Genomic DNA, 14,785 nt, shown 5'->3' on the forward strand with positions numbered 1-14,785 from the left:
GCTGGCTAAATAATACCTCCCAGATCCTCTTTTTATACTAAATCTTCAGCATCTATTAAATTGTTCATATTTAACATTTCCACGGCTCACATCACATAGTATCCTAACAGCAACATCCGGTGAACACTTGAAGACATTAGCTTCCGTAGTTCATCAACTGCTGCTATAAACAACATGTGTAAGTCATTTCTCCCCCCTCTAAAGAAAAAGTCAGCAGCTGTTTGCTAAAAAAAAAATTTTTTATTGTGGTTAAAGACATTGCCAACTTACATATATCATTTTTATTTGGAGGATTTTTTTTTTGTTTTTTTTTTTTTGTTTTTTTTGCCTTGCAGTGGTCCTGAGGAATTCAGAAATGCATTGACTTTAGCTCTATAAAACATAACCCAATAGTAAGGCTGGGTTGTAAACTTCCCACATTTAGATATTTCCCTAAAAACCAAGACAACTTATCAAGTTTAATTAGAGAAACCTTAATAAGTTAAAAAGTAAAGACTAGCAATCACAAATGTCAGAACATTACAATACCATTACCTTTTCCATAGGAATATATAAAATAAGTATCAGTTATACTTACTGGATATTTACAAAGTTAAAGGAAATTTTTGTGGATGGAAGATGTTTTAAATGAAAAACTTCATTGGCTTGAAAAAACAGATTAAATTCTTTAAGTCTGACGCATAATGGCACTTCCCTGCTAATTCTCATCACTCCCCTATCCCTGAAGACGGAATTGTTTTCCATCTACTGGCTGGATAAGTATTTTGAGTCTTTTTCCCCTTTTCAATTAACCATTAAAAGGTTAAAATAAACAGGAGGCTTTATTTGCAGAGGATGGTTAATATTTTAATTGGCTGGCTTTAGGAAAGTCATTCCTTTTCCCCCATGTTTTTGTTATTTTGGTTTTCTACTTTCTTTTAAAAATCAATAATGGCAGGAACTAAAACTCAACCAACCATGATACAAGATTATATTAAACTCAAACTCAATGGCTGGATGGCTTTTCTACTATATTATAGCAGTTGAAAACATTAGGAATGTTATGAAAAACTGGCAGCTGAAGCAAAAATCAACCACAGATTCTAGTAAGTTTAGAGAGAAGTAAACAGTAAAAGGACTGTAGTTAAAATATTGTAGTAAAAATACTGTTCGCCATGTCCTATTGCTAACATCACAATTATATGCTTCATCATTGTATGGTTACCAAGATTCCTTGAGCAGATGGCTCATCTCTGACACAACTTGGTTTCAGAAAGTAGATGAGTTACGTCTGGTTTAGATCAACAAACACTTAGTATGCATACCACTGAGCTATAGTTTCAACCATGATACAATGAAACACTGGATACTACAGCTTGAAGACAAGATCACATACTTAAACAGCAGCCATGGAAGGTCATGCTGTCATGTTTAGATATGCAATCCACCCGTAACAGCTTTCAAACTTACATGAAACTATGGGGGTGAGGGTGAGAATACTCAAAAGGTCATAAAAGGCCTTTAAAATATGATGATATGCTACCTAAACATGTACCATGCATCTTCTTTTCAAATTAAGACAAAACTTTTTTTGTATGTTCTCTTTCTTCAAAATGAAGAATCATGTATCTTTTTTTTTTTTTTTAACTTAGAAACTTTTATTTCAGATGCTCCACACTGACATGAAACTTTAATGGCAAGCAGCAAATAATTTCAGATGGCCAGTGAAAGCATCTCTGGAAGGATCGTATAGAACCTAAAGGGTAATAATTTCATAGAGAAATAATAATGGGCAAAATGGACATGAGGCAGTTTGGCAGTTCTAATATAGAACCAGTACAACTTCCTTTAAAGTGTACTTAACAAAGAAGAGCGATATAAATACATTAGCTCGGGACACAGGTGATGTTCTGAGGCAGCAACATCTCAGCTATTAAGCATTTCAGAAAAACAAGCTTTACCCATCCGCACATGAAGACTTCTGATCTTCTGATCTAAATACAGTAGGCAGTTAATCATAGCAAAATTTACAAACAATCAAACTGAGCCCTGGCCAGGGCTAGGCCTATTTACATATTTGGATTAGTATTATTTTCACCTTTCCTTGTTATACAGATGTTTCTATTTTAAAGGCATACTGAAATTTACAAAATTTGCAAGAAATGTCTGTAAATGTACAACTCCAACACAACTAATACAAACATGACATCTTGATATAATTAAGTTCCAGGTCAAGATTTTTTATGACAATTTTATAAAAAATTAAAGAACTATGCCCTTCCTCCTCAGTTTCAAACACCTGATGCTGGTGTTATTGACACTACCCTCAGTAACCAGGAGGATGGGGGGGGGGGGGCTGTGCCTCTTCTATCACACCTCGGACTAGAGGCAGGAGGTATCGTACCTGTTTAGTGATATTGCGGATTGTAGGTACGTAAGTGCAGCTGTACGACATAATGCTTATATAAGGGTTGTGTGCGTGTGTGTGAACAGTTTTGAGATACCTGTAAAAAGATACCCTAGCTCTTAAAACTAAATCGTATCTCCACTGTTATGTACTCGACATTAAAAAGGAACGAATTACCAATACACATAACAACTTGGATGGGTCTCAAGAATTATGCTGGGTGAGAAAAAGCCAACCTCAAAGGTTACGTACTGCATGAGTCCACTTACACAGCACTCTTGAAATGACAAAATTACAGAGACAGCGCACACTTGGCGGTTGCCAGAGGTTAGGCGGGTTGCAGGTAGGGAAGGAGGTCACGACTACAAAATCCAGCAGGACCGCACGACAGCGACTTGAGAAATTGCTCAGTATCTGTACTGTTGTGGTGATCACGGCAATCTACACGTGTGATAAAATTGCATAGAACCAAAAATACACACACATTCCACCTCAGGACACCTATGTTCTCCCAGGGACAACCCTGTTGCTGGCCTATCTACACAAAGTTCTCTCAAGAAGACTTAAAAAAAAAAAAGATGATCAATACATGCTTCAGATCAATTGTTTGCACTATACAGATAAGCCACTATTATTTTGTTCTTCTTTTTGTAAATCCCTTGACTTAATACAATCTTTTTACTCAATTAAGACTTGAATATAATCTTTCCTAATATTTTTCTCATTTTTTGTAAATTAAAAGATCAAATGATTCTAGCCTAAATTAGGTCAAATAAGGGAAAAAAAAGCATACAATATAGCAAACACTTCGTCCTGTGACACCTGCAATTTCTAAAAGCAAAAAGAATATTTTATTAAGTTCAGAGAATGTACAACTGCAAACAAACACATGACTTTTTCTGAAAGGCCACTTTGTGATAAAGTACATACACATAGTGTTCATGGTTTCTTTAAAGTGCTACATATGTTGTCTCTGGCTTGAGAATCATCTATTGCTTTAAAAGGTCTTTCAACACAACTCCAGCACTGTTGTCAGGTGACACCGGCAAAGGTGTAAATGTGGGCAACACGTCTGAGATGGGCTTCAAAAGAAGATGCCCAGGCCCACCAGGTCCAAGTCCAGCTGGGTTAATGAGAGGCACAGCTGCAGAGCGGGGAGCCAAGAATGGATTCACATCTGTTCTCCTTCCACATCTGGACTCTGTGGTTTCTAAATGATAAGATACAAGTTTTTCAGTCTCCTATATATTATTTACTTAACACTATAAATGTGTTTTAGGTTCCTAGACTTGGATCCTGAGTAAATTTAATTCCAATGCTGCTGGGTTCTGGATCCGCTAAGCAGGGTCTATGACATATAAAGGGTAAAAAAAAGACAAGCTAGGAAATGAGAGGAATGGAGAAAGAACAGGGGAGGGAGGAATATCGGTATGCACGCCTAATACTTTATTAAACACATTAATATTGTTGTTTGATACTTGAATACCAGTTATATAACTGATGAACTACATTTACTGTAATAACAGCTTTTCAGAAGGTGTTTTCTATGTCACAATGCAAATTTTCTAGCTATTCACCTGAAAGATGGAAGGACTTAAGAACTCCTGTTCCTCAATAATTATGAAGGCCATGAAAAAAAACTGGTACCAATACCACAGTGATAGCAACCAGATTTAATATTAATTTACCCAAAGAAAAACAATATATGCATTACAGTACCCAATCCTTTTTGTATTTATTTTTTAAATATTTTATTTATTTATTCATGAGAGACACACAGAGAGAGAGGCAGAGACACAGGCAGAGGGAGAGGCAGGCTCCATACCAGGAGCCCAATGCGGGACTTGATCTCAGGACACCCTGAGCCAAAGGCCTGAGCTGCCCAGGTGTCCCTCCTTTTTTAGGCATTCAAAGGCTTGAAACAATTCTTCATTAGATTATTTCTCTATAAAGTACACTAAAACCAGTTTTTGTTCAAATGGGGATGTGTTTATGCCCTAATGTCCTGGTGGATGGAATTCAGCTTTATTACTCAAGACTAACTACTTCACTGTTAAGAGACAAGCATCATTCAGCAAAGGGAAACTCCAATAAAAAGAAGCCTCTAAAACAAAGAAAACATTGTCACAGATTCATCAAATCAACTTATGGTGGAACACCCTGGGTCCCTAAGCTTTACTTCCCTGTGAATGACAACTTTCCAAATTCTGGAAAAGCTTCTGGTGCTCTTTAGTAAGCATTGATCCTTGTCACACTTCCAAATCCAGGATTAAAGACTAAGCTTGTTTCTTGGTTTTTTTTTTTTTTTTTTTTTTTTTACTGAAAACCCTGTACCAGCTCAGAACATCACTGGCTTTCATCTCTGATCAATCTAAACTGGGCACATGTCTTGATAAGTGAAAAGGGCAAGAAAAGGAAGAGGGAGAGGGAAAAAGGGGAAGGTATGGAGGGGGAAGGGAGGACAGGGAGCAGGAGAAGTTGCCACAGTGAATTTTGGAAGCCACTTAAAGATGCTACAACCTAATGTAGCAAGACAAGAAGTGTTTTTGCTATACATAAAAGTGAAGACATTTAACTAAGTTTAGTGACCAAATCTTTTACCATTTCTTTCAATAAAAGTTAAGAATAGAAAACTCAGCTAAATGACTTTTAAGAGAATTTTTTGAATTTCAGAATATAAAATAATATTTTATCCAAATTTAAGTATCTGACATGAAATAAAGCTGAGAGCATATAATAACATACAGTCCTAGCAAACATTTTAGTTTGTATTAAAATAAAAAGATTTCAGATAAAAGAGAGACTTTCCTTTAAAAAAAATTTTTTTTATTGGAGTTCAATTTGCCGACCTTTAGCATAACTCCCAGTGCTCATTCTGCCAAGTGCCTCTCCCAGTGCCCATCACCCGGTTACCCCAACCATCCGCCCCCGCCCACCTCCCTTTCCACTACCCCTTGTTCATTTCCCAGAGTTAGGTGTCTCTCATGTTTTGCCACCCTCACTGATATTTTCACTCATTTTCTCTCCTTTCCCTTTATTCCCTTTCACTAATTTTTATATTCCCCAAATGAATGAGACGATATAATGTATGTCCTTCTCTGATTGACTTATTTCACTCAGCATGATACCCCCAGTTCTATCCATGTGGAAGCAAATGGTGGGTATTTGTCTTTTCTAATGGCTGAGGAATATTCCATTGTATACATAGACCACATCTTCTTGATCCATTCATCTTTCGGTGGACACCGAGGCTCCTTCCACAGTTTGGCTATTGTGGACACTGCTGCTATAAGCATCGGGGTGTAAGTGTCCCGGCGTTTCATTGAATGTGTCTCTTTGGGGTAAATCCCCAACAGTGCAATTGCTGGGTCGTAAGGCAGGTCTCTTTTTAACTCTTTGAGGAACCTCCACACAGTTTTCCAGAGTGGCTGCACCATGTCACATTCCCACCAACAGTGCAAGAGGGTTCCCCTTTCTCCACATCCTCTCCAACATTTATTGTTTCTTGTCAATGTTCACCATTCTCACTGGTGTGAGGTGGTATCTCATTGTGGTTTTGATTTGAATTTCCCTGATAGCCAGTGATGCAGAGCATTTTCTCATGTGCATGTTGGCCATGTCTATGTCTTCCTCTGTGAGATTTCTGTTCATGTCTCTTGCCGATTTCATGATTGGATTGTTTCTTTGGTGTTGAGTTTAATAAGTTCATTATCGAGCTTGGAAACTAGTCCTTTATCTGATAGGTCACTTGCAGATATCTTCTCCCGTTCTGTAGGTTGTCTTTTACTTTTGTTGACTGTTTCTTTTGCTGTGCAGAAGCTTTCTATCTTGATGAAGTCCCAATAATTCATTTTTGCTTTTGTTTCTTTTGCCTTCATGGATGTATCTTGCAAGAAGTTGCTGTGGCCAAGTTCAAAAAAGGGTGTTGCCTGTGTTCTCCTCTAGGGTTTTGATGGAATCTTGTCGTCTCACACACATTTAGATCTTTCATCCATTTTGAATTTATCTTTGTGTATGGTGTAAGAGAGTGGTCTAATTTCATTCTTCTGCACGTGGCTGTCGAATTTTCCCCAGCACCATTTATTGAAAAGACTGTCTTTTTTCCAGTGGATAGTCTTTCCTGCTTTGTCGAATATTAGTTGGCCATAAAGTTGAGGGTCCACTTCTGGATTCTCTATTCTGTTCCACTGATCTATGTGTCTGTTTTTGTGCCAGGACCACACTGTCTTGATGACCACAGCTTTGTAGTACAACCTGAAATCTGGCATTGTGATGCCCCCAGCTCTGGTTTTCTTCAATATTCCCCTGGCTATTTGGGGTCTTTTCTGATTCCACATAAATCTTAAGATGATTTGTTCCAACTCTCTGAAGAAAGTCCATGGTATTTTGATAGGGATTGCATTAAATGTGTAAATTGCCCTGGGTAACATTGACATTTTCTATTATTAATTCTTCCAATCCATGAACATGGAATATTTTTCCATCTCTTTGTGTCTTCCTCAATTTCTTTCAGAAGTGTTCTGTAATTTTTAGGGTATAGATTCTTTACCTCTTTGGTTAGGTTTATTCCTAGGTATCTTATGCTTTTGGGTGCAATTGTAAATGGGATTGACTCCTTAATTTCTCTTTCTTCAGTCTCATTGTTAGTGTATAGAAATGCCACTAATTTCTGGGCATTGATTTTGTATCCTGCCACACTGCTGAATTGCTGTATGAGTTCTAGCAATCTTGGGGTGGAGTCTTTTGGGTTTTTTATGTACAGTATCATGTCATCTGTGAAGAGGGAGCGTTTGACTTCTTCTTTGCCAATTTGAATGCCTTTTATTTCTTTTTGTTGCCTGATTGCTGAGGCGAGAACTTCCAATACTATGTTGAATAGCAGTGGTGAGAGTGGACGTCCCTGTCTTATTCCTGATCTTAGAGGAAAGGCTCCCAGTGTTTCCCCATTGAGAATGATATTTGCTGTGGGCTCTTCGTAGATGGCTTTAAAGGGAGACTTTCTAATAAAGAATCTGTTTATAGTCTAATGAATTATATTTCAGTTTCAATTCAAGAAAATTTACTGCATGCCAATATAGGAGACATGAATATAAATAAACTGGCCCTTCCAACCCAGTATATAGAAAACTATGCATACAGATGGCAGAACCATCAAACAAGTTACTTCCAGGCACATCTTCTAACATGTAAGAATGCTTCAAAACATTCTTAGATGTCTAAACCAGTTTACTAAACTGCTTTTATAAATATTATTGACATAACCAAGGTTTGGTTACTGAGTGTAACACTCAGATGTGCACAGGGAGAAAACTCTTTCTCTAAACTACACTTTGGGTTTTTTTGAAGGGTAATTTGCCATTATATTTTAATTCTCAAGAAATGTCTATATGTAGGTATTGTACTTTCAGAAATTTATCTTAAGGGAAACATTAAGGAGGTGTACAAAAATTTATAAGGATGTTCATCACAGCAATATTTATAACAGAGGAACTGAAACAATCTGAATATAAACTATACTTTTTTATAAAAAAAAAAAAGATTTTATTTATTATTTGAGAGAGAAAGGGAGTGAGCACAAGGAGGGGGAGTGGCAGGGAGATCCGCTCCATCCCAGGACCCTGGGATCATGACCTGAGCCAAAGGCAGATGCTTAACCACACTGAGCCACCCAGGCACTCCTATAAACTAGACTTTTAACCCTAATTTAGCAATAAGCACCATTAGTAGGAAAGAAAAACAGGTGACTAAGCAAAGGTTTACTGATTCACCACACTTCCAAGACTAATTCAAACTGGCTTATGCAGAGAGAGGAACTATTCCACTATACAAAGGAAAAATATTTCATATTGTTTAGGTTAATCTAAGCTAATTAAATACCAGATTGCTACATGAATATATGAAGCCAAAATCTAATGCCTTACTGGAATTCTGGAAGAGGTCGCTGCACCTTTTCTTTTCTTTTTTTTTTTTTTTTTTTTTTTTTTTTAATTTTTTAAATTTATTTATGATAGGCACACACAGTGAGAGAGAGAGGCAGAGACACAGGCAGAGGGAGAAGCAGGCTCCACGCACCGAGAGCCCGACGTGGGATTTGATCCCGGGTCTCCAGGATCGCGCCCTGGGCCAAAGACAGGCGCTAAACCGCTGCGCCACCCAGGGATCCCCACATTTTCAAAAACACTAAAAACTTAGTATCACTGCAAAGCACAATCATAAATTAAATATTCAATTTTTTTAATTGTAGAAAAAAATAAATATCTGGTTTTACCTTTAAAACTTTCTGATACATGTATGACTACTTTTCTCCTTCCTGGTGAATCCAGAGGTTTCATATCATGAACAGAAAGCTTTGGTGGTGGAACAGATGGATGAGATTCTGTTTCTAGAAATTTAACAAAAAGTTCTGAAAAAGACTAAAGAAATAATATTTGGGTTATATTAGGCAGATATTAAATTACATTCACTACAACTAAGAAAATGTATCTGCTACCCTAATTAAATGTCAAAAACTAATCATGTCTTCTGAATCACCTCTTTATATAATTAAGCTTTATATGAACCATTAAAACCACTAGTGCTTATGTTTATCAATTAAAATCTTTAGCAATTCAATCAGTAATGTTTGATGACAACATCTGTTACAAACCTTAGTCATAATTAGCTACCCAATGACACTCAGGTTTGCCATCGATGGCACTTAAGGCGTCATCTTAAATCACTCTAGTAACAGTCTACATGGACATGAAACACGATATTGATAGAAAACAAGTATTAGTCATATTTAATCAATCAGTGAATAGAGCAAAAGCTCACCATAATATCAGATAAATAATGCAGTGTAGACCTCTCCTTTATTTTTATGTAATCTCTACACCCAGCATGGGGCATGAACCCATAACCTCAAGATCAAGAGTCACCTGCTCCACTGACTAAGCCCACCAGGCACCCCTAAACCTTTTCTTTAAAATAAATTTCATGCCACTCAATTTAAATAGGGTATTTTTTATCTTCAACCAGCTCTGAGTATGCCTTCTATCCTCAATGTCTTATTAAAAAACAAAGTAAAATAAAGAAATAAACTCCACATTTTAATTCACAGCTACACAATTTATTTATTTTTAGTTTTTCAGTTTTTATTTATTTATGTCATCTCTACACCCAGTATGGGGCTTGAACTCACAAGATCAAGAGTCATAGGGTCTGCCGACTGAGCCAGCCAGACAGCCCAAGCTACTCAATTTGTGAATGCTCATTCAGACTACCACGCACTGCGTTTTCACGTTTATTAACTGCCTCCTCTTGCCAAGATACAAGTTCATTGAGGGTAGGCACTTTGTCTTCTGGTTTGCTGCTGCATCCCCAATGCTGAGAATAGTCTGATACACAGCAGGTGCTCAGTAAATAAGTGCTCAATGACAGGCTGATACAAACAAGAATAAAATAAAGCCTCTGTCTTTAAGAATCTCATAATTTAGTAGTAAGACAAATGTCTCTGTGCCTATAGCAGCATGATCAAATATAAAAATACTTAATACTTCGAAAACCAAAAGTACTGTATAAATAAGAAGCTAAAGTAAAACATATATGCAATAAAATTATTTATTTTAAAGATTTTATTTACTTATTCATGAGAGACCCAGAGAGAGAGAGGCAGAGACATAGGCAGAGGGAGAAGCAGGCTCCCTGCAGGGAGCCCAATGTGGGACTCGATCCCCAGACGATCCCCAGACGTGGGATCATGCCCTGAGCCAACGGCGTCTAGACACTCAACCACTGAGCCACCCAGGCATCCCGCAATAAAATTATTTAAACTGGCTTATTATCCTTAAGCTAATCATCTCTCTGGATCTCAGTTTCCACTTCAAAATAAAAGGGCTGTATAATAAAATAACCTAAAAAAGAAATCTGATTTTTGCAAATAAAAGTGATGCACAGTCATTTCACCACTCATATTCAGAGCAAGAATAAAATTGGCTCTTACGCTATTAAGCACAGATTGTTGATTTGGTCTCAGAGGTGTGTTGGGGACACTTTTTGATCCTCCTCCAAGCCATCCAGTCATCCACCTGGTAACACCACCCTGATCTTCATGAAGCAACTGAAAGATTATTTTAAAGCGGAAAATATTATCAATACAAGAAAAAATAAGAACAATTTTAACATGATTTCAGATAGTAGCAAACTGCTTTTCAAGTCCAATTCCTAGTAAATGTTTCCTACTTCCTAGGAAGCTTCCTAGCTTCTCTCAAAGCTACAAATCTCAAGTACTATCTCAAATCCAAGTGGAGATGTCTCAAAATTTCAACATTCTAATAGGAAAGATGGCTTATTAGTGACAAAATGAGTATTATACAAATTGAACATATCCACCTCTTCACTGTAGTGTCAACTGTTCTATTTCCACATTACTAAGAAAAAGGAAACATATAATAGAGAGTAAAAGACAATTTTATATAATGACACTGTTGGAGTTATAAATGTATTCAAAATGGTTCTCTGTCGTCCAGTTACCTGTTCCATTTCCTCCCTCTTGATACCAAGGATGCTTCCCATTAATCGTAACACCTCGTGGCGCTGATGCTTTGGTGTGTGGAAATGTCCAATGAAGAGGTTTCTCATTAGGACTCTGAAAATAAAGGCAGGAACAGCTCAAGGTAGCTCAATAGTCATCCTCATATTTAGTGTATCCACACAATAAACACTAAACATACACGTATTTGATAAGACTTAAATAAGTTAACAAAAAAACACTAAACAATAAAATATTTCGAAGTACTTAAAAAAAAAACTCTTGACAAGTCTCATCAAAGAGACTCAAATAATCTAAAAACCTTTTAAATAAATACCTTTAAATACCTTTTAAATTAAACATCACTTATCACCCACTCACTTTCTCCAACCACATCGATCAGCTGAGATGGTACTTGGTGACTCTCACTCAGTGTCTGTCTAGGTTCTGCCCTAAGATTCTCCTGATGTCTCCCTCCTCATCTCAAATGGTGAGGACAGCTCTTGTGCTTCACAGGTATGCTTATACTTCCCTACTCACATTTTATTAAAAATTCGTTAATAATATCTAAATCTTTAAAATATTAATTATATGTTACATATATACCTAGGTTTCAGACCTAATATATTTAAACAAGGTATGTTCATTTAAGGAGAGCTAAAAAAGAATGCTAAGAATAAAACTTTTTATTTTCTAAGTCCTTCATATTATGGTGATGTTTTAACTCATCCATATGGTTTTAAGAAAAAGAATTTGAGCTGGGAAAAATCCATTTAAAAACCAAGAGAAGTTATTCTACTGACTCCTCATAAAAACAACCTATACCTCATCACCATACAAGAAAAGGCTTTTTCAAAAATCACGTATGAACACCTACATGTAGAACCTGTTTTTACCATAAAGGTAATCTCCATAAAATTCATAAAAGTTAAAAGGCAAAGCATACTTGTCCACTTTTCCTTCTGTGCTGTTTACTAAGTTCATCAATTTCTTTTGTACATCATCCAGCATTTCTTGTCGGAGTTCATCTGTTTTAAAAACATGTGAATAAAGAGTGAATAAAGACAGTCATTAACTGATTAAAATAGCCTGGATGAATATATGAGATTTATAGCATCTTTCCTGCAAATTTTGTGTATATGTGTGTGTGTATACACACACACACACACACACACACACACACTTATTCTAATTAGTAATACTGAATTACTTCCATCTCTTCTTTGATTCAGGGAACTGGGCTTTCTGGTATAGAAATAACCTAACAGCTAGATATGCATTGATTCACACAGTTTATCCCCAGAAAGGATTCAATTCTTTAGTAGAAAATTTAAAAACCAAAAAGGGGTTTCATTCTCTTCAGAAACTTAATAGCAAAAAAGAAAATTTTCACCACTGCTTCCTTACACAAAACATTTCCAGAGCCACTCTGGGGAGAAATGGAAAGGACAATTTTAGATTTTCCTTTTTCCATTTTCCTGGCTGGACTTTGATTTTTGGTGAGGTAAGAAGAGTGTTTAATACAACTAAGAGCATGGCTCCAGATGCAGCTCACAGGACAAAGTATTCTGAGGTATATAGGTTGCAAAACACAAATCAGATCACTGGTTCTAATATACTAAACAAGATAACTATAGCTTATTATGACTAATTCAGAAGAATGCTGAACTATTTTATTTTATAATTCTTATTTAAAAAGGAAGCAAATCTGTAAAATCTTGGTGGAACGGCTGGAATCCAAGCAGTACTACAGGCAAGGTCTAGAATTACAACAGTAGATACCCTGTTCACAAATCTGAACGTACCACGGGGCCAAGGATTCCCAGACGAAGGAACTCTGAGCCAGACCCATGAAGCTTTGATACCTGTCACCTCAGAAATAGATAGTTTGAGCTGAAGGAGATGCTTATCAAAGCTAGATTACAAGTTTGTTTCTGAAAGAAATGAAGAGATTGCTCTGTAGCAGAGCTCTACTTTTCAAATCAAGGAGCACTCCAATCCAAACACTATATTCTGACCTCTTTCCACAAAACTACTCTTTGAATTATGCTGCATTTTCCTGGTGGTAGCTGGATACAAGTCCTCTTGTCAGATACAGGACTCACAAATATTTTCTCCCATTCCATGGGATGTCATTTTGCTTTCTTGATGCTATCCTTTAAAGTACAAGAGTTTTCAATTTTGATGAAGTCCAACTTATTTTTTTTTTAATTATTTTTTTGTTTGTTTGTTTTTATTTTTTCTTTTGTTTGTGCTTTTAGAGTCACATCAAAGGAATCAATGCTTAATTCAACAACACAAAGATTTACTCCTGTGTATACTTCTAAGAGTTTTATAATTTTAACTCTAAAGTGCAAGTCCATTTTGAGTTAATTTTCATGCATGGTGTGAGGTAAGGGATCAATTTCATTCTTATGCATGTAGATATCCAGTTGTTTCCGCACCATATGCTGAAGAAACTATTCCTTTGGCACCTTTGTTGAAAACCAAATGATCAAAAAATGTATGGTTTATTTCTGGACTCTCAATCCCTACTGCAAGACTTCTGCAGATGTTTTTTCTTCACCTGAAGAGCTCTTTTCCATCAGGACTGTTTATTAACTCCTATTCACCTTCACATCAAAGCTCATAGATCACTTCCTCAAATTTTCTCTAAACCCTACAGATTAGGACAGATTCATCTGCTTTATGTTTCAATCTGCCTTGCACAATGCCTAATATTCTGATTTAAAGTACCAAATGTATATACAAAAATGTTCAGTTTAACTGTTTGTAATGGTTTCTGGTTCTTCTAAATTGCAAAATGTAATTCATATAATAGGCTAACTTTACCAAAATAGAGATGGTTGCCATAACCATACTATAAAAGCAAGGTTTGTATTCGGAAAATCTACTACAAACATTTCCTTTCCTGTCTTTCCAGCAAGGAATTTAAACTTGGACATTAAAAAAAAAGAGAGAGAGAACAAGATTACTATTAAAGTCTGAGTCAGTAAAAGACATTTTAGGTTCTTAATGTGCACCTATATACTATGAGCACTACATGGTGCTATTTGGGCCATTTCTAGTACTATATTCTGAATGTAAATAGAATTCGCAATTATTCAGAGGAAGAATATCAGGTAAATTAATCTCCTGCTGATGTTCTGAATTAACCAATCCCACTCATGAACTACAGTTAAGAGCCAGAGTAACTGAGTCTTGGGCAGAGTAATGGGCACAGTCTTCTGTTTCATCCTCCCCCACTATGGAGAGGTAGTAGAGAAAAAGGTCAAATTTAACTCCACCTTCTCTTTCTCTCAGATTTCCCTTCTCCTATTTACTTTCTTCTAAAATTAATGATTTTTATATCAATTATATAACAAAATAATATTCTGTATATTGGCCTATATAAAATGTTACTTAAAATTAACCTCACCTGTGTCTTTTTAACATGGCTACTAAACATTAGTTAAATTATACATGTGGCTTGCATTATATTTGTATTGGCTAGCACTGCTTTGGAGCATAACCAGTACCACTACAGTATACTCTCTCTTACTAAAAAAAACGAAAGATAAAACTGAATGATAGACATTGTCAGAGAAAAATTCATACAGCAAAGAGTTGATTTTGCTTTGATTAAAATTTTAATAAAATAAATTAGAAAAATTTAACCTTGCTCTATAAAAAAACAGATCAAGAAATCTGTCTTAATAAAGTTGAAGTCAAGGGGTGCTGGGTGGCTGAGTCAGTTAAGGGTCCAACTCTTGATCTCAGCTCAGGACATGATCTTGGGGTCCTGGGATTGAATCCTGCATCTGGCTCCACAGCGGGCTTTGTGCTCAGCAGGGAGTCTCCGCTTGAGATGCTATACCTCTGCCCCTCCCCCTACTTCCTTCCTCTCTCTC

The 14,785-nt window shown here is 36.4% G+C and overlaps 1 protein-coding gene across 2 annotated transcripts in view; it reads right to left on the bottom strand.

Annotated features, from left to right (window-relative positions):
• Positions 1–278: 278 nt before the first annotated feature.
• Positions 279–14,785, bottom strand: part of TRIP11 (thyroid hormone receptor interactor 11) — a 70,172-nt gene continuing 55,665 nt past the window's right edge. For both annotated transcript variants that reach the window (XM_025467814.3, XM_025467813.3), the window contains exons 17-21: positions 11,842–11,923; positions 10,898–11,012; positions 10,368–10,484; positions 8,655–8,799; positions 279–3,596 (exon numbers count right to left, since the gene is read on the bottom strand). In XM_025467814.3, the coding sequence (XP_025323599.1) occupies positions 3,376–3,596; positions 8,655–8,799; positions 10,368–10,484; positions 10,898–11,012; positions 11,842–11,923 (680 nt within the window). In that variant the 3' untranslated portion in view covers positions 279–3,375. The remainder of the gene's footprint in view (positions 3,597–8,654; positions 8,800–10,367; positions 10,485–10,897; positions 11,013–11,841; positions 11,924–14,785) is intronic.

The sequence above is a fragment of the Canis lupus genome, chromosome 8 (assembly GCF_003254725.2).
Source record: "Canis lupus dingo isolate Sandy chromosome 8, ASM325472v2, whole genome shotgun sequence".
NCBI lineage: Eukaryota > Metazoa > Chordata > Mammalia > Carnivora > Canidae > Canis > Canis lupus.